The sequence below is a fragment of the Cetorhinus maximus genome, chromosome 27, assembly GCF_964194155.1.
Source record: "Cetorhinus maximus chromosome 27, sCetMax3.hap1.1, whole genome shotgun sequence".
NCBI classification, from domain to species: domain Eukaryota; kingdom Metazoa; phylum Chordata; class Chondrichthyes; order Lamniformes; family Cetorhinidae; genus Cetorhinus; species Cetorhinus maximus.
In genome coordinates, this window is record NC_135905.1 from 5400304 (window position 1) to 5427261 (window position 26958).

General features: G+C 46.4%; 1 protein-coding gene across 6 annotated transcripts in view; it reads right to left on the reverse strand.

The window, feature by feature from the left end:
• The window catches only part of LOC144668701 (paired box protein Pax-2-like), a 197631-nt gene that overhangs the window by 25872 nt on the left and 144801 nt on the right, over positions 1-26958 (reverse strand). For 5 of the 6 annotated variants that reach the window (XM_078531029.1, XM_078531028.1, XM_078531032.1 and 2 more), the window contains one exon: positions 21712-21838. The exons of the other annotated variant lie outside the window; for it this stretch is intronic. In XM_078531029.1, coding sequence (XP_078387155.1) covers positions 21712-21838 — 127 coding nt within the window. The remainder of the gene's footprint in view (positions 1-21711; positions 21839-26958) is intronic. 6 annotated transcript variants of the gene reach the window in all.

Genomic DNA, 26958 nt, shown 5'->3' on the forward strand with positions numbered 1-26958 from the left:
GGGGAATGGGAGGTGGCGGTCAAGGTCTGGCCTGTGGTTGGAGGTGGTGCACAAGCATATGCGGGGCAGAGGCGCAGTTCAGGCACAGCCACACTGATATGGTTGGAGTCGGGCCTCTCCATTATCTGCCCACTTGAGTAATGCAGAGACATCAAAGCGCCATAAAGTGCTCCAGAGCTTTTCACCCCTGGGGCACAGACTGCAAACTAATGAACATTTCAGTGGACTGCAGAACAGTTGGATGACTGGGCACATTGTACAATCTCCTTGCTAAAGCTGGGCCATGGAGCAGTCACTGGTGGAGACACTCACAGCCCCTGTGCAATGTCATCATCCCGGTTTGGACCAGTCTCCCCCATGGTTCAAGCTAACAGGGCAGCCTTGCAGTGCGGGTTAGGAGAATGTCTGTACCTGAGCTGAGAGTATGGCCTGCAGTCCAATGGGCAAAGCTGCTGCCAATCGGTCAGGTGGAGTGGGGTGGAGGTGGGTGGGGTTTCGGGCAGCCATGCAGCACACTAATCTCTGACCATCCAAGTGATTGCCAGCACTTTCCAAGGTGCGTTAAGGGGCCTTCAGACTTAACCAAGAGAGGTCTTTAGTAAACCCAAGCTAACCCACACATCTCTATATTTCATCCAACAGGAGGAGTACATCAGGATCATGGAGCCTGGTGACCTAGCTGTGTGCCTCATGGTGTACAGACAGAGGGCACAATGGAGAAGAGAGTGACGGAGGCGCCTGGCTGGGCAGAGGGAGGAGCAGCACCCACTGGAAGAAGGGGCAGCTGGGGCTCCCACAACCTGCTGAAGAGCCACAGTGAGCCATCACTGGTCAGCGCCGAGCTAGACCCAGGGTCTATAGACACCGCCTTTCATTCCTGCAGATGACCAAGAACCAGTGTCGCTGAAGACTGCGCATGTCCAGGGAACTGATCGGTCACATCTGCCACCTGCTGCAGGATTTGGTGCCAGGGGGACAAGGAGGGCATCCACTGCCAGTGGCTGTGAAAATGACAGTGACGCTCAATTTTTACACCAGTGGCTCCTTTCAGGGCTCCACAGGTGACCCCTGTGGGATATCACAAGACTCCACCCACAAATGTGAGGCTCATGCTGCAATTTGCAACTTGGTGGAGCAGACCATCGGGATGCTGAAGATGAGGTTCCGGTGTCTGAACCAGTCTGGTGGAGCCTGCAATACAGTCCACAGAGGGTGTCACACATCATCGTCGCCTGCTGCGCCCTTTACAAGCTGGAACTGCAACGGAGGAGCTGGCTGAGGAGGAGATGGAGGAGCTGGAGGTCTCCTCCGATGAGGGGGATGCCAACAGGGATGAGGTTGAGGAGGTCCTCGGAGGCTATGATGATGAGTTTGAGGCCCTCGCACTGGCCAAATGAGGCAGGTGCTCGGGAGGCCCTCATAGCTGCTAAATTTGTGGAGGATGATGATGACATGCAGTGAGGAGACACCATGGATCCTCACATTGCATCTATGAACGTTTGACTCCAGTCTGGCTTATGGCAGCGCACATACCCCCTGTGAGAATGTTCCTGTCATGGAGATGCAGTGGAGGCCCTAATAGTCGCTCGATTGCAGCAGGATGATGATGACATGCAGTGAGGACTCCATATTTCTTCACATAGCCTTTGAGGATGTCCTGTCTGGCTGAGGGCAGTTTGCTTGCGCTCTGACATCAGGGTCATATCATAGAGTCGCAGCCATGAAACTTTGAAAGCACCTGATCCTTTGTCAGCCGTCGGTACCTGAGCCCTTCAGGAGCTGGAAGAAGGGGCAGCTGGGACTCCCACAACCCGTTGAAGAGCCTCTGGTCAGAGATACTGACGAGATGGGGGCCAGTCCCACCTTAAAGGTGCTGAGAGCACACAGAGAGAATGAGGGAACTCTGTGACGCCTGCCCACTACATTCTGGCAGCAATGATCAGCACCATTGAGGTGCAGGCATCAGTAATGTGTCCAGTGAGTGTGAGGTTGGACCATCACTTTGGCCTGAAAGTTACACAAAGCACAGGGAAGAGGCCCTGGACTGAGACACCTGCCTTTATCTTGTACAGAAAGGTTTCACATCTGAGTGACATGAACACTGCTCATCAGAACAAGGAGCCTTGGCAGGGAGACATTCTTGGAAGTTTATTGACAATAGTGAACAGTATATGCATGTGATTAACACCTGTGCCCATGCTGTGCAACTACATCTTAACTTTCCTAACCCTGCCGCTACACCTTGGTGCTCCCCTGACATTCACAGTGGAGGTGGAGGCAGCCTGCTGACTGTGACACCCTGTCTGTGATGACCTTGGTGGGCGTCCTCTGGAGGGCTGACATCTGGAGGGTCCCGGCCTGCTTTCGGGGTCCTGCTATGGTAGTGGCACCGTCCTTGGCCTGTAGCTGGAGCTGCTGAAGTCACAGGAAGAGGGGATTCAGATTAGATGGACATTCCGTGGATGGATGGCCTCAGGGGGTACACCTGCTGATCCTAGCCCCTATGGTTGCCCAAAGTCCCCTGGCTGACTCCTTGAGGAGATGGGGTAGCTGGAGTGAGATCAAGCTGCCCCGCACCCTGTTGGAGGCCAACTATGGCATCAGCGATGGAGTTGAGCCTATGCAGCAGTGCAGGAGCGACGTCCTGGACCAAGGTCTCCATGGCGGCCGCCATCTTGCCAGTGCTGACCTCGGTGCATTGGCATTCCGGTGCTATCACCTCAGCCTGAAGACAAATGGACCCCTCCATTGTGCCTTGCAATCTGGGGAGTGCAGCGGACATCCCTTCCTGATGTTCCCGAGCTTGCCTTTGCAGCTCCAGCAACTGTGACATGACTGAGTCCAGAGGCATGTCATCTGACTCGGACTCAGCAAATTTCTGGCCCCCAGCTGTCCTCCGAGTGCTGGACATCTGGGAAGTCCCTGCCTCCACCTGCTGTGGATCAGACAGTGCGATGTGCCCACCAGATTGTAATCCCGAGGCAACTCTAAAGCTAGGTCCCACCAAAATGTGTGTCTCTGCGCTGGTGGAGGGTGTGGGTGACACTGTGACGGGACTTCAGGGAGGGTGCCTCCAGATTCCTCTTCAAAGGTTTCTTTGGGTCTTGATTGGAGGCCCTGGGTCATGGACTCTGTTGGCAGTTTCCCAGATGTGCCTGCGAAAGCAAGGAGGGATAATAAGTGCGTGGCAGTGGCCCGTGAAACAGGACACATCACTCACAGCCTGGTTGTCTGATGGATGTTGCACTGCTGGATCCTCACTTGGTTCAGCAGCGCCGACCTCACCGTCAGCACAGGAATGGTCCCAATCATCGCCGGCCAGCTGGATGGCTCTGTTTTCAAAGTCTGTGAGGACCTTGAGTTCAGGCATTTCTCCACCAGCCTGCGACCTCTCCCTCTTGTTGTGAGCCAGCTTGTCCTGCATGAATAGAGATGGAGAGAGTGTAAGCGGGACACCTGCCGGGCCAGATGATAAGTATGCCTGGCCTGTCTGGGTGGTGAGTGGTCCCGTGGATGGGATGAGGACAATGAAGGTGAGTGTGAGAGAGTGAATGGTGATGCCCCTTGAACTGGCAGTGAGTGAGGTCCCTGTGGATGTGTGATGGGTTTGTGAGTGCGTGAGTTGAGAGCGATGAGAAGAGTGACTTACCCTATAGGAATGGAGGAGATCATTCATCCTCTTGCGGCACTGGGTGGCTGTCCTCTTTTGAAGGACGTTAGCACTGACCACTGCTGCCACCGCCTCCCAAGCCAGATTGGTGATGTTGCTGCCCATCCTGCAACCAGAGCGGGGGTAGAGGACATCATGGCGAGACTACACTGCGTCCAAAAGGCACTCGAGGGACGCGTCATTGAACCTGGGGGCTGTGGTCTTTTTGCCTTTCAGGGCTATTCCTTCTTTGCAGTAGCCCTGGGCTGGAAGCGCTGAGAGGTGTGCGTGCGGCTGCACTTTAAACATGGCGCCCAGCGTGATGAAACAATGAGATGATGGCGTAGCGGGCGAATGAGAGCCTGCCCGCCATGGAAACAGCGTGTTTCCCAGGAATGGATAATTAATGCGGCGGGTTCAGGACTACATGGAGTGAAAAGCCACCATTGCGGCTGACGGGTGAAACATCGCGCTTAGTGCAAATCTGGGACGATTCCGCCTTTTGTCTTTTCAACATGGCATTCCAACAATATAATGGCAATTTTCCGTGTGCGATTTGACAAGCATCTCAGAGATATCCAACGTGCAATCATTCCTCCAGTCTTGGGAGTACACCCTTTGGCTATTACCTTTCCAGAGCCTACACATGAAGCAACACAACGTTCATGAAATAATCTGGTCATTGCCTCTGAAAGGCATTAGATTTTTCAGAAAGCCTGATTTTAAACTTGCCACAATTGCCTTTGCATTCTAAAGATTAATGTTTGATGCCTTAAAGGGAACACCGTCATCTAACTGGGGAGGGGAAGAGTGTAATATAATGGCAATGGCTAAAACAACTTAACCGGTTATTTAGTGTTAGCCTCAATCTCTACCCTGACAGAACTTATCTTCTGGCCTGGTAGGCATCCTGTTTACACTCTCCATCTCTATTCATGCAGGACAAGCTGGCACCTACAAACTAACCTACAGTTTTCTGTCATGTTCTACAGAGTGCATTACTGTATGGAACGGGAAAGGAATAATGGTCAGTCAGCGTGCGGGGGATGGGGCCTGACATGCCGGCACGTTAAACGACGCGTGATGATGTCGGGCGTGCGTCCCGATGCCGATGCACTGTCTCGCGATGATTCATCTGGCGGGCACGCGCCAGAGTCGATTGTGCACCCACTGATAATTGATAGGCCTATTAAAGCCATTAATTAATGTCATGTTTACACTGCCTGTCCAGGTTGGCGGGCAGGCAAAAAGGCCAAGCGGCCTTTATGGTTTTTAGGAAACCTCATCCACAAGCGGGACGAGGTTTCCTAAAGCTTTCATGAATTAAATAGCAAGTTTTTCCGAAAAGTAAAAACGTGTCCCACCCTGTGTGACACAGTCACATGAGGGGACATGTTTCAATCATTTTTATTGGTTTTATTTATTGCTTTCAAAAGCGCTTCAGTCTCCCTGAGGCAGCTCCGTGCCTCTGAGGGATTGAAGCGCTCTTTCACCCGCATGTGCGAAAGAGCGCAGGACCCGACTCTCCCTCCTCCCCACCGCCCGCACAGGTAACGGTGAGCATTACCGTATTACACTGGGCGGGCCTTAATTGGCCCGCCCGCATAATATGGCGGTGCAGAGCCGATCGCGGGCGGCGGGACGACTGCCCCCATCTGCTCCCACCGAGCCCACCTGACGTGGGAAAAATTCAGCCAATGGGTCTTTTGAAAGGACTTTTATAAAACAAAATAAATGTCTCCATCAATAGGACTCAACAAAGAGCCTATATTCATATCACATCTTTCAGGTCCACAAAACATTGCTGAAAAATCGAATACTGGCAAGAGGAATGGATCAACGTCAACAGTGAACTGGATCACATACTGAATCTAGAAAGTGCATTATGGCCAATGATTTATTTTTGAGGTGCAGTCAATGGTATACAGGCAACCAATTTACACAGAGTCAGGCCAGACAAACAGTAATCAAATGAAGGTTCAGTTAATCTCTTTTGATCTTGCTGATTGAGGGATGAATTTTCACCAGGATATCAGAGAAATCCTTGCTTTGCCTTGAATGGAGCCATGGAATCTTGTGCATTCCCCTGAACAGCCAAACAGATCCTCGAGTTTAGATCCTGAGTTTAGTTCACCCTATAAACCTCTGACAGTGCAATACAGGGCTGCAGTGGCAGCCTAGGTTTGTGTGCTCAAGTCCTGGATGGGACAGAAAGGAATCTACCTACATCCAACTAGGAGTTGCTAACAACTGATAAGCAAGCCAATAACTATTGAAAAAAAACATGTGGGACATTCCCCTTCCCCATTCAGATGCCACAGTACTTCTATAAGTAGAGCTCTCTGTCAGAGCCTCAGTTCCCCTTGCAATTGAACACTGAAGTTTCTCGCAATAGACCACGTGGCAGAGCTACACAAAAGAGGGCAGGAGAGTTTTAGAGATTTGTAAAGCAGGCGTACTAAAGGTTGTGGAACCAAGACAGCTGGATGGAGTTAAAGAGACAGATCAGCCATGATCTAAATAAATGGTGGAACAGGCTCTAACTGTGGAGGATGGTGTCTCATTGAAGAGCCTATTAATATCAGTGGTGGTTTACTGAACTATTCTGCAGCTCTTGAACTGCATATAGCACAGAAACAGGCCCTTTGGCCCAACTGGTCTATGCTGTTGTTTATGCTCCACATAAACAACAGCACAGAATCATTTGAAACAGGAGGAAACCATTCAGCCCTTTGCGCCTGTTCCACTATTCATTTAGATCATGGCTGATCTGTCTCTTTAACTCCATCCAGCTGTCTTGGTTCCATAACCTTTAGTACGTCTGCCTAACAAAACTCTAAAGATCTCCCACCTCTTTTGTGTAACTCTGTCAGCATACCTTTCTATTCCTTTCTCCCGGATGTTGCTTCCCTGAGGGCTCTAACTATTACACATTTAGACAGCCTGATAGTTCCAGCAATGGAATATTATAGATTAAAATTGTGGATCCCTTGTTGAGTATATTAAAAATTGTTTCCCCATTTCATACATGTTGTGTTCAACTTATGTAGAGCACGTCATACTGCCAATCATATTGCAAGTTCAAAAGAGCTCCAGATGCTTTCTGTATCAGTAATAAGGAGTTCACGAGTCATTTATTTTAAATGGATTATGCTAATCTCTACAATATAAAATCAACAAGATCGATAACTTCAGTCATTTTAATTGACACTGAAAACATTTCTAGAAGAATGTCATCTTTAGCATCTTCGGCAACATTCGTGCTATTAATCCAGAACTCGAAGTACACCTGGGTGGTCAAGATTACTGATTGGCTCAGGCCACAAGGGCAACATTCCACCTGGGACCTCATTTCCAATCCTGGGAGAGGAGGGGGAGCTGTCTTTAAAGACTCAAAACTACCACAAACCTCAATCTACTAACTTTATTGTTGAAAAAGAGCAAGCTGTCACAGCTTTTTGTCTCACACTCATCAGGACTAACACAAGAATGCCAAATTTCAAAGGGAGCAACAAATTATACTGCATGACATAAGGGTGCTGATTGGTTAGCAAGTCGACCCTGATTGGTTGAAGTATTGCCATGGAGAATACACCAGAGCACTATTGGCCCCCCAAGCTTTTGTTTAATCCAAAAAAGGTGCAATGCCTGGACATGTTCCTTTTGTCTGCAGCATGTGGCATAGTTCAGTAAACAATCATTTAAATAAGTGCCATACCATCTTGAGGGTTAATAGACAGGCAGAGAATTACCAGAACATTGTGTCTGCCGTGTGTACTATGTACTGTATCCGGTGCAGTTAGTCATCAAGGCTTCTTCAACAGCACCTTCCAAGCCAACAGCTTCCACTACCTAGAAGGACAAGGGCAGTAGGTGCATGGGAACCCCATCAGCTCCAAGGCACACACCATCCTAACTTGAACATGCATCATCATTCCTTCATCATCTCTGGGTCAAAACCTTGGAACTCTGTATGTAACAGCACAGTGGGAGCATCTTCACCATACAGACTGCAGAGGTTCAAGAAGAGTGCCCACATACACCTTGAGAGCAGCTGAGAGTGGACTATAAACGTGGGACTTGTCAGTGATGCCCTTGTCCCAAGACAAAGAAAAGTTTATTGATAAAATAGAGAAGGGCAATTGTGATAGAAATAGGTTGGAACTTTTTGGAGGGCTGCCCATTGGATGCAACATGGCTCTTGTCTATTGTCCATGAGTTCTGCTGTTGGCGATATAATCCTTTCCATCCAACGTAATTTATTCTCCCTTTACTTCACTTTCCATTTTTAACTCCTCTTGTAATCCTATGACATCTCTTGACTCAGCCAATGTGTTACGGCTGAGTGAAGATCCAAACAAAACACCCATATAACCTGAGCAGACATTCAGCTTCATCACCTTCTCCACACCACCCTGTACACGCACCTTGTGCACCATCTACGAAACTAACTTTCTGTCTCTGGTTGACTCACACAGGACAATGTGATTTCTGACAGGTAGGGGATTGTGGGTCGCATGAGTTGCCTTTTGACCTCCATTTTAAATTGGCAAACGATGACTGGCAGCTCCTCCAATCCTGTGAGACAGGGCATGGATGAATGTTACCAATCAACAGAGAAGGGGGGCAGAGGAGAGAAAGACAGGGCGAACCCAATCTCTGGGAAAGGACTTAGTGAACCAACCCATAGTAAGAGGCAGGAGATACAGAGAATGAACCAGGTCCCGCGACACAGAGTCACAGGACGATGTAGGCTGGCATTGTATGCAGTACAGGATTGCCAGTTCTGACATAAATAATTCTGCCTGTCATTAAGTCGGGTCCCCATGTTATTCATGAATACAAAGGGTTACTACCAAGCTGGAGTGGCTGATGCCATCTGCACAGGTAATCAAGCCAAGACGCTCAGCAACAAGAAAAATATTGCCAATCACGAGGTTTGGGATTGGGTTTTGTGCGTCTGCTGATGGGCAGACCTGATGAGGAATGAGGTGCCCAATGATTTTATTGCCTCTGCAGCTGAAGTCATCAACAACCTGAAGCTTGAACCTGCTTGGTCGGTGTCCTGTCAAAGGAAGGGAACAAGAGCTGTGGTCTGAAAACAGGGAGCCCTTAAAATGGTGCGTCGAGCAACACTGTAAAGATAGATTATGTTGCAGCGTATCGAGAAATCAGGAGGACCGTTAGGAAATGAAAAGGCTCAGTGGGTTGCATTCACCTGCAAATACACAGAAATGATCCCAAGTTGTTTTTCTGTTGTCAGTTATGATCAGAAGGTGTTCCTCTGAGCCAATGCTAGTGAGTGACAAATCTAGTGGTCTCCAACAACCAGTGAGGGCACCTTCGGTGTTTGGAAAGAGACCATTCTGTCGCTGTCTGATCCCCACCAGCTATAGCAAAGATTCACCAGCTGTAGCAAAGATTCACCAGCAAGGGTGAGTCTGCGGCACAGACAGAAGGCCTTAAACTAACAGGTGAAAGGGAGGAAATGGAGCCCATGCTGCATCACCCAGCTCACAGTGATATGGAAATCATAGACGGTATTCCGGTTGTATTCCCAAAAGTTCCACTAGGGGCAGGAATGGAAGGAAATTGGGGAATAGGGCTAGAAGCCACCAATTCACCTCACTCTGAGGTAGGTGAATAAGATTCTGTTTGAGTTGTGCACACCTTCAATATTTCTAAACACAGCCAAGGTTTTCAAATACAACGGGAGGGGTTGCACTGAGCCCTCAACAACCTCACAGCTACCAGTGCTGCTGTAGGTGGGTCATCAGGCTGGGACTGCACATGTATTGCATGCCCTGGAAACCTGTGGAGGATTCAGGAAGGAACAGGCTAGAGGCTAATCTTGTGAGAAATATGTCAGGCAGAATCTGGCTTTGTTTAAGAATTCAGATCATTGGAACACTCAGGGAAAAACCACTTACAATATTTTCATTGATTTTTGGAAGGCATTTAATCTGATATCTTGTGCAGCCTGTGGGAAAAAGTTGGAAGCTGGGAGAGTAGATGGCCAAATCTGGGCCATGTACTCTAGCCCCAACATCTGTGTAAGGACAAACAAGTGAATCACTAATGGAATCCCTACAAAAGGAGAGAATAGCAGAAATCCAGCCACCAAAAATATAAAAATGAGTAGTCAGTGGGGGTTGTTTTCCTTGGAGCAGCAAAGTTTGAGAGGGGATCTGATAGAGGTGTACAAGATTATGAGGGGCATAGATAGGGCGGATAGGGAGGCACTTTTTCCATTAGTAGAGGGGTCAATAACCAGGAGCCAATGATTTAAGGTAAGAGGTAGAAGGCTAAGAGGGGAGTTGAGAAGAAATGTTTTCACCCAGAGGGCGGTGGGAGATTGGAACTCACTGCCTGAAAGGGTAGTTGAGTCAGAAACTCTCATAACACTTAACAAGCATTTAGGTATTCACTTGCATTGCCATAGCCTCCAGGGCTATGGGCCAGGTGCTGAAAAATGAGATTAGTGTAGTCAGACCTTTGTTGACCTGCACGGACACAATGGGCCGAATGGCCTCCTGTGTTGTAGCCATCAATGCGTCTGTGGATTTCAAAAAGGAGTCTTGCCTGACCAACTTCATTGAAATTTTTGAAGAGGTAACAGGGAGAGGAGACAAGGGTAATGTGGTAGATGGAATTTGATCTGGATTTTCAGAAGCCCTTTGATAAGATACCACACAATGAATAAGGTCAGAGAATGCCAAGTAAGGGGATAAGTTGCAGAATGGATAGCTAGCTGACCTCAAGTCAGAAAACAGAGAGTAGGTGTAAAGGGGTGTTATTCAAAGTGGCAGAAGGTAGGAAATGGGGATGCACAAGGATCAGTGCTGGGACAACTGCTGTTTACAATTTATATTAATGACTTAGGCACTGGTCTCAGAAACAAAATTTCTTAATTTACAGATGTCATCAAATTGAGGTTGGTGAGGGGATAAGCAATACCGAGGGGGATCGAATTACAGGATGATATATACACATTTGCACAATGGACAATCAGGTGGTAGATGCATCATGAGGGGCAGATTGAGCATGTTTTCTGGCATTTCTGGGAGTACTACAATGCCTCGTGTCATAGACAATATTGTGTTGTTGGCAGACTTACCTGAGGAGCTAGTGCACTTTACTCACTGCCTGCAGCAATGGGCTAACTGGTGGTGGCTGTCCTAAGGTGCACTAGGAGTTCTTCAAGGTACTGAACATCAATTCCCATTGTTGACTCATAATCCTACCCAGGGGTTCTTGTGGATGTTCATCTCAGTTTGGATGCAATTGGGCAGTGAGAAGGGGTGAATAGTGCCTTTGTCTTTCTTGCCTTTCTTGAATGAAAGCAAGGTCTGAGTGCAGGTTTATTCTATGCCATGAGATACGTGTCCAAATTAATTTCTTTCATGGTTCTGAACTTTAAGAGTTGAGACACATCGGTCTCATGTGCATGAACTGGGGCCCAGCTGGGGGGTAGCACGATGCATAAAAGGGATGTGACTGCAGGAAGAGATAGCGCCAGCCCTCAACAACCTATGTCCGAGAACCCTGGAAGAGGAGTCAGTGCCATAGCAGTCAACACATCTTTAGCAAAGGCTCTCACGTGAGGCAGCATTGATACTTTCTCCACTCAGATGTTGGTGTACATGGCAGCAAACTTGGACGCTGGGGCACCTGTGTGGCTGACACAACACAGGGTGCTACTGATGGGAGCACTGCTCCATGGTTCGGAGGGGAAACGTGCCCGTCCTTTGCCAGGAGGATGGAGGTAATGCACTTGCATGTTTTATAGTGAGCTGTATTTCTCCATTATACTATGGCCAACTGATGACTCATTTCCTTGGAGGCAGGTAAGCAGAATCTCTTTGGGATTGTGGTCACTCCAAATTGAGATGGAAGTTTGGAAACAAGTCAATGCACTGCAGAAGACAGACTGGTTTGTACAAGCCCGGGGCGCTTTCATGTAAAAGGCAGTAGAAATCTCAACTTCTCTCTCTCAAGAGGCTGTGGATGTCAGATCAAAAACAATTCCAAGACTGCAACTGATAGATTTTTGTTAGGTAGTGTTGCCATGGGATAAGGAGCAGAGGCGGGTAAATGGATTTGAGGTATAGATCAGCCAAGCCTTATCTGAACGGCAATGGAATAAGCTCAAGTAACTAAATACTTCTGTTTCTATGTTTCTTCCTAATAAGCTTGAGGGGCTGAATGGCATTGCCCTGTTTTCCATGTCCCTAATGATTGACCAGTCATGGTAAATGTCAGGGTACACAGGCAATGCTTTCGGGGTTCCTCGATTTTGTGTGGATTCTGCGCAACCTGTGAAAAGCACAGATTATACCACCGAAAGCTTAATTGTCCAATCAGTAATGTCTGAATGGGCCAATGTGAATCCAAACTATGTTCCACATGTACCTTCAGTAATTTTGCTTTTGGAATGATTGTAAAAGGTTGAGGAGAAGAACCTCAATCTCAAAACTGATCAGAATTTATTGTTTGCATGAACTAACGAGGGAATAATGGGAAAATAATCCAAATACAAAAATAGAACCAAAACACAAGGAACAGGAAGAAAAAATTAAAGACAAAAGTTTTTGTTGTTTGGTCAGTGAACGTCTCCTGTGAGACGAGAGTGGAAACCAGTGATAGGGATGAGCATGAAGCCCAGGCACTAGATGCGAAGCACCTCAACCACAAAGGAAGAAATGGCCCTTTATTTTCTGTTCTGGCTTAACCTGTTAGTCAGATTATCAACCCACATATTTATAAAATGAGGAATCCCTTTGTCATATAGCCGCACCATATCATTTCAGAGTTCAATCAGCCCTCTTTGTGACAGAGTGCATTTACTGTCACTTTTTTGATGGTTCATGTATAATTATGTGAATTTTAATAAAGCACTCTCATATTAACCTGTCAGCTGGACATTATTGTCTTTAACCCTCTGCATGCCAGTTTATCTGCTGGTTCAGTGATAATGTAGGGCCCAGTTCATCTTCTGACATATTGTATGATGTTAGATCGCAGTCATTAAAAGGACTGTTTGTACCACAGTAGGGAAGTTACTGCAGCCTAGAGAACAAAACAACCCAGAACAGATGATTCCAGATTTGATCCCTCAGTTGTGTTGATATGATATGAGCTTTTTTAAAAATTTGTTCATGGGATGTGGGCATTGCTGGCTAGGCAAGCATTAATTGCCCATCCTAAATTGCCCTTGTTCAGAGGGCATTTAACAGTCAACCACATTGTTGTGGGTCTGGAGTCACATGTAGGCCAGACCAGGTAAGGATAGCAGCTTTCCTTCCCCTGAAGGATATTAGTGAACCAGATGGGTTTTTACAACAATCGACAATGGTTTCATGGTCATCATTAGATATTTAATTCCAGATTATTATTGAACTCAAATTCCACCATCATCCGTGGGTCCCCAGAGCATTACCCTGGGTCTCTGGATCACTAGTCCGAGCTGATATGGGCCAGTTCCCCTGGGCTACCCTGTCTTGACCGTTGTCCAGTGATTTTTTTGATGTTTATATGTAGGTGCTGAGTAAATAGAGGAGTTGGCTTGTCTGGGATGCTGCATATTAACAATGAGAATCCACAGATTGTAACACTAGACCTTCACAAGTGATTGGGAGACAATTGGCTTTAAAAATGTATCTATTTGGAGTTCCTTGTTATTAGGAAAGAAAGGTTTGCATTGACAAGTGTAAAAAAGTGCTTTACAGCCAATAAAGTAATTTTACAAAGTATAGTCACTGTTGTAATGCAGGACAGGTGCAGCCAATTTGCACACAGTAAGTTCCCACAATGTGCAATGGTAATGAATCCACGGTAAGGATAGCAGATTTCCTTCCCCTAAATGACATTAGTGAACCAGATGGGTATTGAACTATGGTAATGAATCCAAGTCATCTGTATATTAGCAGCATTGGCTGTAGGATAAATGCAAACCCATGCCATTGCCAAGACCACCTACACCCATCTTGATAACATCGCCTGAATCTGACCCTGCCTCAGCTCATCTGCTGCTGAAACCCTCATCCATGTCATTGTTGCCTCTAGATTTGATTATTCCAGTCGACTGACTACAGCCATCATCTTGCTGACCTCTCAACTTCCACTCTCCACAACCTTGGGCTCATTCAAACTCAGCTGTCCGTATTCCGAACTCACAACAGTCCCATACGCCCATCACCCCTGTTGCTCACGGACCAGCAATGCTTCCATTTAAAATTCTCGCCCTTGATTTCAAAGACCTCCATGATCTCACCCATCCCTATCTCTGTGACCTCCTCCAGCCCAACGACCCCTGTGCTTTCTGCACTCCTCCAGTTCTGGCCTCTTGCACGACCCAATTTTAATCACTTTAATTATTTGTAGCTGTGCTGACAGCTGTGTAAGCCCCAAGCTCTGGAAGTCCAACCTTAAATCCCTTCTGATGAAGAGTCATTCGGACTCGAAACATTAATTGTGTTCCTCTCCACAGATGCTGTCAGACCTGCTGAGTTTTTCCAGCTATTTTTGTTTTTGTGTCCTAAATCTCTTCACCTCTCTAACTTTCTCTCCTCCTTTAACTATTTCCTTAAAACCTACATCATTGACAAAGCTTTGCTCACCTGTCCTAACATTTCCTGTTTTGGTTCAGTGTCAAATTTTGTTTAACAACACTCTGTGAAGCATCTTGGGACATGTTGCTGCATTGAAGGTAGGATATAAACACCAATTGTTGTTGCTGTTGGCCAGGATATGTGAGAAAACTCTCCTGGCTCTTTGTCAAAATGGTGTCGTGGACCACCTGAGAGGGCACACAGGGCCTCAGTTTAATGTCTCACCTGAAAAGCTGCACCTCCAGCAGTGCAGCACTCCCTCTGTACTGTACTGGAGTGTCGACCTAGATTTTGTGCTCAAGTCTCCAGAATGGGACTTGAGTCCACAACCTGCTGTCTCAGAGGGAAGAGTTTCAGCAGCAGATGAGCTAGGGCAGGGTCAGATTCAGGCTATGCTATCAAAATGGGTGTAAGCGATCTTGGTGATGGCACGGCTATGCATTTATGCTACAGCCAACGTTGCCAAAATACAGGTGACTTGGATTCGTTACCATTGCACATTGTGGGAACTTACTGTGTGCAAATTGGCTGCACTTGTCCTGCATTACAACAGTGACTATACTTTGTAAAATTACTTTATTGGCTGTAAAGTACTTTTTTTACACTTGTCAATGCAAACCTTTCTTTCCTAATAACAAGGAACTCCAAATAGATACATTCTTTAAAGCCAATTGTCTCCCAATCACTTGTGAAGGTCTAGTGTTACAATCTGTGGATTCACATTGTTAATATGCAGCATCACAGCCAAGCCAACTCCTGAGGCTCACATACGTGTTTAACTCATGGCTTCTGAAATCGCTCTCCAGACTCTCTGCTCAACAAGTTTCATGACATGCACTCCAACGAAAGAATTTTTAAAAAAATCAGTAATGAGATTATCTCTTTCACAGGAGCATGGTGGTAAACTGGGATCCATAACACCTCACAAGAACGAACAGAATTCTGATCTCTGCAAATTCCTGAGCGTCTGCACAAAATTTACACCCACTGAGTTTTATATACAACTGCCACCTCTCCTTTAGTCGGCTTCCACCATGTAGGAGCCTACATACTGGGTGAGATTTGACCAGCCCTCTAGTCAGAGGCTGCGAGGCAGGTGCAGAGGTGTAAAATGGTGAGGAAAGGCAGGGGACCCATTGTCTTCCCCTCCCACCATGCCATTTTACCATTGGCGGGGAAAGTGGAGAATCGCCCTCCTGCCCAGAGGTCAATTGAGCCACTTACGTGGCCAATTAATAACCTCTTCCCACCGTCGCCAGTCATTTACCAGTGGCGAGTGGGCTCTCTGCCATGTGGGGAGACTGCCTGGTGAACCCAAGTGGCCTCTTAGAGGGCTTGGGAGAAGGGAGCCCTCTTTTACAATCACTCTGTGACCCATGGGTGGCCGCCGCCCTGCAACAACTCCCCCACTGTTCTCACAGCCAAGCCTCCCTGCTCTGGGTCCTGCCTGCCTGGCCCCCATGTCCCCTGGCACCACTTAGCGTTTTGGGAGGGCAGCCTGTATCCATGGCATCCTTTGCTTCCAGGTGTGAATGACCAGCAGCTCATTTAAAGGGACAGCAGATCCATTGGCAACTAAAAGGTTTCCTAACAGAGGTAAAATATAGCTGGAGGTCCCATATACTGCAGAGGCAGGATTGCCTACAGCTTCTAACCCATCATCAGAACCCCCACCGTAATGACAATATTTTTTTGGTTATTATTTGTTCATGAGATGTGGGCATTGCTGGCTTGGCCAGCATTTGTTGCCCATCCCAAATTGCCCTTGTCCATGAGGGCATTTAAGAGTCAACCACATTGCTGTGGGGAGTCACATGTAGGCCAGACCAGGTAAGGGCAGCAGATTTCCTTTTCTAAAGGACATTAGTGAACCAGATGGGTTTTTGTTACAATTGGCAATGGTTTCACGGTCATCATCAGATTTTTAATTCCAGGTTTTTATTGAACTCAGGTCCCCAGGGTATAACTTCTGGGTTTCTGGTCCAGTGACAATACCACTCTGCCACCTCCTCCCCCAGAAAATGCAGCCCAGTGGGTGCCTGCTAGCCATTGTACCGTGGGGTGCTCTGTAGCTGCGTCCAATTCTGTCCTCAGCCAATATGTACACGTTCCAGACCATTTGGTTACTGATCAAGAACAGGCACTCTGGCCGATTTGACTCTCCCAAGAGATACTGAAGCCAGTTATCAGTCGCCAACTCCCACTCTGGCTGAAATCATTCTTTCATGGTCTCTATGGCTCTGCCAACAGGGTTAACCTCTATTGTACATGATGTAGTTAAGGCAATAATTACAAGTATAGATTACACCACCTGGAAGTGAATACAACAGCACATGATATTTTACATCATTTAGTGCCAAGGTGGTCAGTTTGCCACCGTAATATTCAAAACAATTGACAATGCGAATTAGTCACTTGGTCGTATAAAACTTGAGTATTGCTGATAAAAGAGACATGCTGGCAAAGCTTTTCATCTTACACTCACCAGGACAGATTTGTAAAAATACCAAACCTTAAAGGGAAAAACAATTTATACAGCATGAGAAGAGGGTGTTGATTGGTGGGGAAGTGGACTGTAATTGGTAGAGGTGTTGGCATGGGGAATGAACCAGGGAATGGCTGTTTCAAGCTTTGTTTAGTTAGAAAAGGTACAGTGCATGGACATGTTCTATTTGTTTGCAAAGAACAAGGCCCTCTGTGTGAATATATGTAACTTCTAGTATGCGTAAGGGAGCCGCACTGTAAGGTCAACTGATAATCTTAAGTTGGTTGTTAGTAGTTATATCAATAGCAATGCCGTGTTTGTGTGCTTCTTCAACATTGCTACCTTGCTCAATAACGTACCACTCAAGGAAGCCATAGACATTTGCATCACATCACTATATCATGGCAATCCAGATGCCCTGCCATTTTCTGAATCTGTAATCATCGAACTCGTGAACTCAACAACTTGTGCAGTTGAGTTCAGGTTTAATGATACAATTTACGCCCAAATAGATGGTGGTGCCTCGGGATTCCCTTTAGGCGCAGCTCTCACTAGCATCTTTACCGGTTTCCACGAGAAATGTCTCTTTAACGTAATGAGCCCTGACCTCCTAACCCTTGCATATGTCTGATATATGGATGGTACATTTGTTATTGTTGAATCTGCAGCGGCATGTAAGAATTTCCTTACACACTTGAATGGGCTCCATCCTGCGCTCAAATTCATCTTTGAAATGGAGCAGTCAAACAAGCTCCCTATCCTCGACGGGCTAGTTGAGAAATCTGCCAATGGATTCTCTACTACTGTCTACCACTAGCCCACCTTGGTCAATATATGTCTTGGGATTCCTACAGTTCCAGATGCTCTAAGACTGACGTTATCAGCAACCTCGTAAATAGGGCCCAAGCCATTTGCTTACCTTGCAAGCTCGATGCCAAAATAGGGCGCATCAAAGATATCCCGTGGGATAGTGGCTACGCCGACCAAATCATTATTCACTGTATATTGCCCAAACTCATGAATGGGCCAAAGGCCGTCACTTTCAGTCCTGGAAAGTGCCTGGTCGACCTCAGATTACCCTCATGGAAGGAGGATGGTGTATCAAAAATTTGAGCAACAGGTGAAGCTAGCAGTTTCGTACTGCTACTATACAGTAGCAACACAAGTGGTATTCTCCACTAACAGGATGCAGCCGCCAAGCCAAAAAGATGTTCTGCCTACAACACAATTGAGTAATGTGGTACATGAATTTTAGTGCCAGTGTGATGCCAGAGATATAGGCTGTACATCCCAACAGTATCAACCAACACATTCCTTTGGCTGTTTGCAATAGGAAAAGCACTGACCATACTCAACCAGCCCATACTTGCAAAACTCATGACATAGTGTTCAAGATTAGAAGCGATTCTGCGATCGGACAACACTTACTAAACAATCCCAATTGTTCTAAGAATAACACTAACAACCAATTTAAGATTATCAGTCGGGCTCAAAGTGTGGCTCACGTACAGTTGCTAGAAGCTACATGTGTTCACACACAGGGACCTGTCCTTTGCAAACAGAAAGAGTATGTCCACATATTGCCCCTTTTTCAACTAAACAAAAGCTTGAGAGACAGCCATTCTATGGTCCATTCCCCATGGCAATGCCTTGACCAATCAGGGTCAACTTGCCCGGTTTGAATTTAAACAAAATCTTGGCAGTTAACTGTTACCTGGTGAGACAGCATGTCTCTTTTTACAGCAATACAATGTGAATTACAATGTAGCTCTTGCCAGGATTCCATATGGAAGATGCTGATTGTTGTTCCTGAATGGGCAGGACTGATTTACCTCTGAAACAGCCATGCCATTGTTTATCAATAACTGAGATTTGAAAAAATGGTTCAGTTCTTCTTCACCTGAAAGATAAGAATCATCTTACACACAACAGCTCACCCACCCACCTATCCACCTCTCAATCCATCTATTGACCCGTCCATTCAGGCAGCCATTTCTGTCCAGCCAGCCATCAACACAGCGTCCGTGTACCCATTCACTCACCTACCCAACCTTATTTCTTGCCACAATCCATCCATTCAACCCAAGTACCCGTCCATCCCTTAACTCATCCAACTCTCCATCCATGCTTTCATTTATCAACCATCTATCCATCCACTCACCTGGGCACATCAATGAAGAATGCAGGAGGGCATGCCATGAGCAGCACATGGAATGTCTGAAATTGAGGTCCCAACTTGGTAAAGCTACAACACAGGGCTACATGCATGCTAAACAGCAAAAGCAGCATACGATAGAAAGAGCTAAGCAATCCCATAACCAATGGATCAGGTCTAAGCTCTGCCACATCCAGTCATGAATGGTCAATTAAACAATGAACTGGAGGAGGAGCCTCCACAAATGTCCCATCCTCAACGATGGGGGAGCCCAGCACATCAGTGCTAAAGATAAGGCTGAAGCATTTGCAACAATCTTTAGCCATAAGCGCTGAGTGGATGATCCATCTTGGCCTCCTCTGGAGGTCCCCAGCATCACAGATGCCAGGCTTCAGCCAATTTGATTCACTCCACGTGATATCAAAAAACAATTGAAGGAACTGGATGCTGCAAAATTTATTGGTCTTGACAACATTCCGGCAATATTGCTAAAGGCTTGTGCTCCAGAATTTGCCGTGTCCCTAGCTAAGCTGTTCCAGTACAAAGACAACATTGGCATCTACCCGAAAAGGTGGAAAATTGCCCAGGTATGTCCTGTACACAAAAAGCAGGACAAACCCAACCCGGTCAATTACTACCCCATCTGTCAACTCTCGATCATCAGTAAAGTGATGGAAGGGGTCACCAGCAGTGCTATAAAGCGGCATTTATTCAGCAATAACCTGCTCACTGACTCTCAGTTTGGGATCCGCCAGGGTCACTCAGCTCCTGATCACATTACAGCCTTGGTTCAAACATGGACAAAAGAGCTGAACTCAAGAGGGAAGGCAAGAGTGGCTGCACTGGATATCAAAGCAATATTTGACTGAGTGTGGCATCAATGAGCCCCAGCAAAACAGAAGTCAGCGGGAGTCAGGGGGAAACCACTCCACTAGTGAGAGTCATATCTAGCACAAAGGAAGATGGTTGTGGTTGTTGGAGGTCAGTCCTTCCAGGTCCAAGACATCACTGCAGGAGTTCCTCAGGGTAGTGTCCTCAGCCCAACCATCTTCAGCTGCTTCATCAATGACCTTCCTTCCATCATAGGGTCAGACGTAGGGATGTTCGCTGATGATTGCACAATGTTCAGCACCATTCGCGACTCCTCGGATACTGAAGCAGCCCAGGTCCAAATGCAGCAACACCTGGACAATTTCCAGACTTGGGCTGATAAGTGGCAAGTAACATCCACACCTCACAAGTGCCAGGCAATGACCATCTCCAACAAGAGAGAATCTAACCATCTCCCCTTAATACACAATGGCATTATGATCGCTGAATCCACCACCATCAATATCCTGGGGGTTACCACTGACCAGGAACTGAACTGGACCAGCCATATAAATACTGTGGCTACAAGAGCTAGTCAAAGGCTGGCAATTCTGTAGTGTGTGAGTAAGTCAGGAGCGAGATGGGATACTCTCCACTTGCCTGAATGAGTGCAACTCTAACAACATTCGAGAAGCCCAACACCATCCAGAGCAAAGCAGCCCATTTGATTGGCACCCCATCCACCACCTTCATCATTCATTCCCTCCACCACCAACATACAGTGACAGCAATGTGTACCATCTACAAGGTATATTGTAGCAACTTACCAAGGCTCCTTCGACAGCACCTTCCAAACCCACGATCTCTAGCACCTAGGAGGACAAGGGCAGCTGATGCATGGGAACACCACCACCTACACATTCCCCTCCAAGTCACTAACCATCTTGACCATGAGCAATCTCTGTTCCTTCACAGTCACTGGCTCAAAATCCTGGAACAACCTCCCGAACAGCACTGTGGATGTATCTACACCCACATGGATTGCAGCGGTTCAAGAAGGCAGCTCACTACCACCTTCTCAAGGGCAATTAGGGATGGGCAATAAATGCTGGCCCAGCCAGTGATGCTCACATCCTGGGCAGAAATAAATTTTAAAAAGCCCACCTCCATTTCCATTCTCCACTCTAACTGTATCCCACAGCTCATTCACCCATCCTTCCTCACATTCATCTCCTCAACAATCCACTTATTCATTCACCATCTAATCATCCATCTATCTTTTCATCCATCCCTCCAGCCACCTTTTACCCATCCGTTCATTCAAATCACCCATGCGTTAATCTATCCAACCAACTATTTATCTCTTACAAGTCAAGCCACCAACCCATCCATCCACATATCCATCCCTCCATCCATCTATCCATTTATCCAACCTATCAGTCATCCATCCCGTCATCCACCCCGGCCATCCAATGATCCTCTATCCATACCTATTACAAGTTAATCAGCACCTGAACTGTTAAAAAAACGCAATAATGCATTCCCCCTGATACAATAGCCCAGGGATTTCTTCACCAATTGAAAAGTGCATTTTTAATCTCTGCTTTTTGTAAAGCCCCAGAAAGAGCCCCATTCAAAACCAGACAGGTGGTTACCCCATGAGGAAACCGGCAAATTCTATTCAATGCACTTGCGGTTCCCGGAGTGCAACTGCGCTAGCCTCTTTACCGTGTGCGTTGACAGTGGAGCTGTTGCGGAGCCTGAAGTATTGAAGGATTCGGTGTAAACTTTAACTTTGCAAACGCAGATCGCGTTGGAATGCATCGCCCATTGTGTGACCATGAGGAACACAGTCCATCCAATACAACAAGAACGTTTGCAACGTGAAATGACAATGCACCTTTAAACGTTCCGTCATCTGACTGTAAATGTTTTTGCCCAACGCTCCGTGCTTGTTGCCATTTTTTAATTATTAAACTGGCGGATGAGGTAGACATCTTACCTGTCACAACAGGGTAGCTCTGGGGTCCTGAAACGTTGGTCCCAAGGTCAGGAGTGGCAGCAGCTGAGAGACTGCTTTTGACATCTTCCAATCCAGAAGCCAGGGCAGAGAGGGAATACTCATTAGCCTGACAGAAACACAAAAATAGGAAGGTGTAACAAAGGGAAAATTGACAGGAGTTTGCTTTGAGTTCCTTGCAAGTAATTTTATAATTTTCCCTCCTCCTCTCGAAAACAGGAGCTTCATTTTAGCTTGCTCCGAGGAGGCTGGTGGAGAATGAACATTACTTTACAATCCATCCGTGTGACATAATAGAGTGAGACACAAACAGCAGAGTCCTGGGAAAGAGGTAAAGGAAAGTAACAAAAACCTAGGAGTGAGATGCAGAGATTACTGTCTCTGGAAATTAGATACAGAGAGTAACAGAGAACTGGGAGTGAGATACAGAAAATGACGGGCAGGCAGTGACCTAGAAGAAATAACAGGCTGGCAGTAAGAAATTGCTTTTAACTGATACTCGGATTGAGATATTTACTTGCATTTCTTCAAAACAGTGGGATTTTTTTTTACATCCACCTAAAAGGATAGTAGCTCATCCAAACGATTTCACCTCTGACAGTGCAGCAGTCCCTCAGTACTGAACTACAGTGCCAGCCTGGATTTAGGGCTCAAGTCTCTGGAGTGGGACTTGAACTGTAGTCCGAGATTGAGGGGTGGGCATCAATAACGCATCAAAGACGCAGCCATTTTCTCCTGCCAACGAGGCAGGCTAGCAAGAGTGGTGCTCTGACGATGTTACAATGGGATCTGAAAGAGAGAACAAGTTCCCATCTGTGGTATGAGGATTGTACACTTCACATGTCATTATAACAGGTGAAGTGTTCAGTTCAAATGCATCACAGCAGGAAGGTGAAGCAGTAGGTTAGGCCTTCACCTCCGGAACCTGGGTGCAAATGCAGGTCAGACAAATGGAATAAAAGCCTCTTCTGTCTGTAAGAGTTCTAAATGGGTAGTCTCAATCCAGCAAGATGTCTTCAATGGTAGACACCATGAGCTGAGCCAAATCATCATTCCAAGGAGGAGTGAAATCCTCCAGAAGCCCAAATGGACGATAGAAATTTAATTTTTAAGGTTTCATTTCCCACTAGGATCACTCTAATTTGAAAAAAATGTAATCCGTCACCTCCTAAAGTGATTATTTTACAAGGTCTCAATCAGCCAGGCCCCAGCAGTGAGTTCTAATGAGGCCTTTCACATTTTTTCTTATATTTATTCACGGGATGTGGGCTTCGCTGGCTAGGCCAGTATTTATTACCCATCCCTAATTGCCCTTGAGAAGGTGGTGCTGAGACACCTTCTTGAACTGCTGCAGTCCACATGGTGTAGGTACACCCACAGCACTGTTAGGAAGGGAGTTCCAGGATTTTGACCCGAGATGTCTCTTAGAAGCTAAGGAACTCAGTCCGACACAGCCCCTTGACATGGAGAAGATTCATTCGTGGCTTTGCTGAGTGGAATTTTTAAGGTCCGAATGAAATGCGGAAGAAAACTGACTGAGCCAGAATCTGTCCCAGTTTCTCTTTCCACCTTCCCTGGATTGATATGTCCTCTCCAGTCTTAGAATTTCAGGGCCAATGTGGTTCCCATTCGACCGATAGCAAGGCAATCCTATATCGGAATATTGCGACACAAATCTGTCACAACCACCTTGGTTATAGGCACAGAAATCATAAATGAATCAAAGGAAAAACTCAAGTGACGTACAATAACACTTGACCATCAGTGATAGATGGAATAAGGAAAGGGAAAGGCAGCAGGGAGAAAGGGAGAGAGTGAGAAACAAAAGAATAAAGGAAGAACAACAAATCAGGTGGGAGAACAAAAGGAGATCGAAGCATGGAAACAAGGAAGAGATGGAGGGAGGTTAGATTTTTTAAAATCTGTAGTTTTGTGGCACCACGAGTGAAAAGACCCAAGCGGCCATGTCTTGGTAGCCTCTCACTGACCTTGCCTTGTCTCGTTGAACAACAGCTAACCCCCTGATTCTCTCCTACAACTGTCTCCCAGCTGCTGGGGATGTTCCCTTTTTAATAGCATTCAGATGCATAATAGCAATTCCCCGATGCACAGCTGGTTTTGAAAAGAGAAACTACAGAGAACAGGAGTGTGGGGTGGTGACTCATTGAATTTAAAAACACGTCTGACTCTATCAAGCAGCTTTCCAAACCGACAGCTACAACTCAAAGCTACCTTTACAAAGATGAAAATACAACAACAAAAGGGCCAACAAGGCAAGTGTCTTGATTAATATTACATTAGATTAAAACTGATTTTTTTTTTCCCTCCCACTCTCCAGACGCATGGCTTTTTATCCTTTCTTTTCCTCCACATGCTTTCTTTCTCTCTCACTCGCTCTTTCAGTCTCCATCGCGGAGATTGCAAGTCATTTCCAATTCGTTGTGGTATTGATCTTTCAGTGGGAATCAGTTTTCTAATTAGCTGCAAATTAGGCTTTCTACTGGGGGTGAGGCCTGTCCCCCTGATTTATCACTGGAGTAATTCAGTGCGATTGGAGGGAAATTAAAATGAACTCAATTAAGCAACTGGTTTGCTTTATGGGCTCGGATGGAGTTTCAGACGAAAAATTAATAGACTCTTGTTGTTTAATAGTCTAATGAAAGTAAATAAAGGTTATCCATTGTAATAAGGCAGCAGCTATAAAAAGTTGTATACAGCCACAGCCCTCATTTATGATGCTGGAGATTCATAGTGACATTCCACTGTAATTTCTTTTCCATTAAGATAAACAGTCTCTGCATGGGGCTTCACTTCAAAGGGGCAGTGTGTGTTGTCAAGATGCCTACTTCAAAAGCTGCTTGGCAAGTAACAGGCCTGACAGATTCTCTGGTGAGCTGTGGTTTCGATTCCCTCTTTTGGATACAGCTCACACACTCAAGGCCAATATCAGATCCGTAAGTATTTGCGGCCATTTCTTCGTCAGGTCAAAGGTCAACAACAGAACTCTGCTTTTCCAAGCCATGATGACAAGCTTCTACCACAAACCCTTTTTTTTTCATAAATGTCCTAGTTTTATTATACAACCCCTCCCACATATCCAGGGGTAAATTGACTGCAGCCTTACAGACCAGGTCCTAGTGTCCTTTTCTGATGTTGATCATAGGTACGATGAGAACTAGTGTGCGCTGATCTTAAGGACAATCAGACAAGCCTGAGTGCAGTAAGGAGGAGGAATTTAGCCAGGGACCCTTCTCTTGATTCCTATCCTGGGGATTGCACATTGGAAAAAGGAAGGATCAGCCTTCCATGCAAGATTGCAAAGCTAACATTCACAGTATCAGACCACTCATGAAACTTGGCTATGGGGTCAAGTAACTGAAGATTCAAGATACAAACGAAACTTTACACAAGCAAGAAGTTAACAACTCTAGTAATGGGTAGGAGGAGAGACAATATGAGACAATAAACTGTTAGTACATATTCTATTATAACTTAAACCTTTCAACAAACTCTCCAACTGTAAAGTCTCTCTGTAAAGCCAAATACACTATTCTCACAACAAACTCTCACTGTAGATTCTCTTAACATAAACTTTTTTTTTCTTTTTTTAAAATATTCCTTCATGGGATGTGGGCTTCACTGGCTAGGCCATCCCTAGTTACCCTTGAGAAGGTGGTGGTGAGCTGCCTTCTTGAACCGCTGCAGTCCATGTGGTGTAGGTACACCCACAGTGCTGTTAAGGAAGGAGTTCCAGGATTTTGACCCAGTGTCAGTGAAGGAACGGCGATATATTTCCAAGTCTGAATGGTGAGTGACTTGGAGGGGAACTTCCAGGTGGTGGTGTTCCCATCTATCTGCTGCTCTTGTCCTTGTAGATGGTAGTGGTTGTGGGTTTGGAAGGTGCTGTCGAAGGAGCCTTGGTGAATTCCTGCAGTGCACCTTGGAGATGGTACACACTGCTGCTACTGTGCATCGGTGGTGGAGGGAGTGAATGTTTGTGAATGTAGTGCCAATCAAGCGGGCTGCTTTGTCCTGGTTGGTGTCAAGCTGCTTGAGTGTTGTGGGAGCTGCACTCATTCAGTATTCCATCACACTCCTGACTTGTGCCTTGTAGATGGTGGACAGGCTTTAGGGAGTCAGGAGCTGAGTTACTTGTCGCACAACTCCTAGCCTCTGACCTGTTTTTGTAGCCACAGTATTTATATGGCTAGTCCAGTTCAGTTTATGGTCAATGGTAACCCCCAGGATGTTGATAATGGGGAATTCAGTGATGGTAATGCCATTGAAAGTCAAGGGGCGATGGTTGGATCCTCTCTTGTTGGGGATGGTCATTGCCTGGCACTTTTGTGGCGTGAATGTTATTTGCCACTTGTCAGCCCAAGCCTGGATATTGTCCAGGTCTTGCTGCATTTGGGTATAAACTGCTTCAGTATGCACTCCCTCACTACAAACCCTTTTGGGGCAAAATCCCTTGAAAACGAGAGTGGGGGGGGTATTGCGATCCACACTTAACCTGTACCCATTCAGAGTGATACAGGCAGCACAAAACCTTAGTGCTGCCTGCTAATTATAATGATACTAGCAAGCAGCCCAGCACTAACATGCTGTTGAATGGCTGCATGCCTAAGCAAGTGACCCACATTTGTGTGAGACTGGCACTTAAAGCTCTCCCCCCTCCTCCTTTTCCTGAGGTGCTTGGTGAATCCCTGGTGGTAATGGTTGTGCCTTCATGGTGATCAAATTGTGGGGGATGCAGCAGGCCACCATGAATGAAGACAACACTCCAGTGAGCACTGATAGGCTCCTCCAGAGTGCACCAGGCAGCAGAATCATTGCTGCAGCACCCCAACCATTTGCTCAATGGAGTTTCTCGAGGCTGCATGGCTCTCATTATATGGCACATGTGGTTGGGTTTCGCAGGAGAATCAAGAGCCAGGTGTAGAGCGGCCTGGCCTAGTCACCCAGCAGCCATTCTTTTGTTTGACCTGGCAACTGAAAAGTCAATGGAACAGCGGACTGATGGAGAATTAATGTAACATGACTGCTGCCAGGATAGCAGGTATTCACCAACATGATGAGCGTGGTGGCACAGCAACTGCACATTCAGTGTTTGGTACCCTTTGTGGTTGCCGTACATCTTACCATTGAGATGCAGGACCCACAAAGCCATGAGTGTGCAGTCAACGGCATATTGCGCCATGTGCAAGCCCCTATCCTGGCAAGGTCATG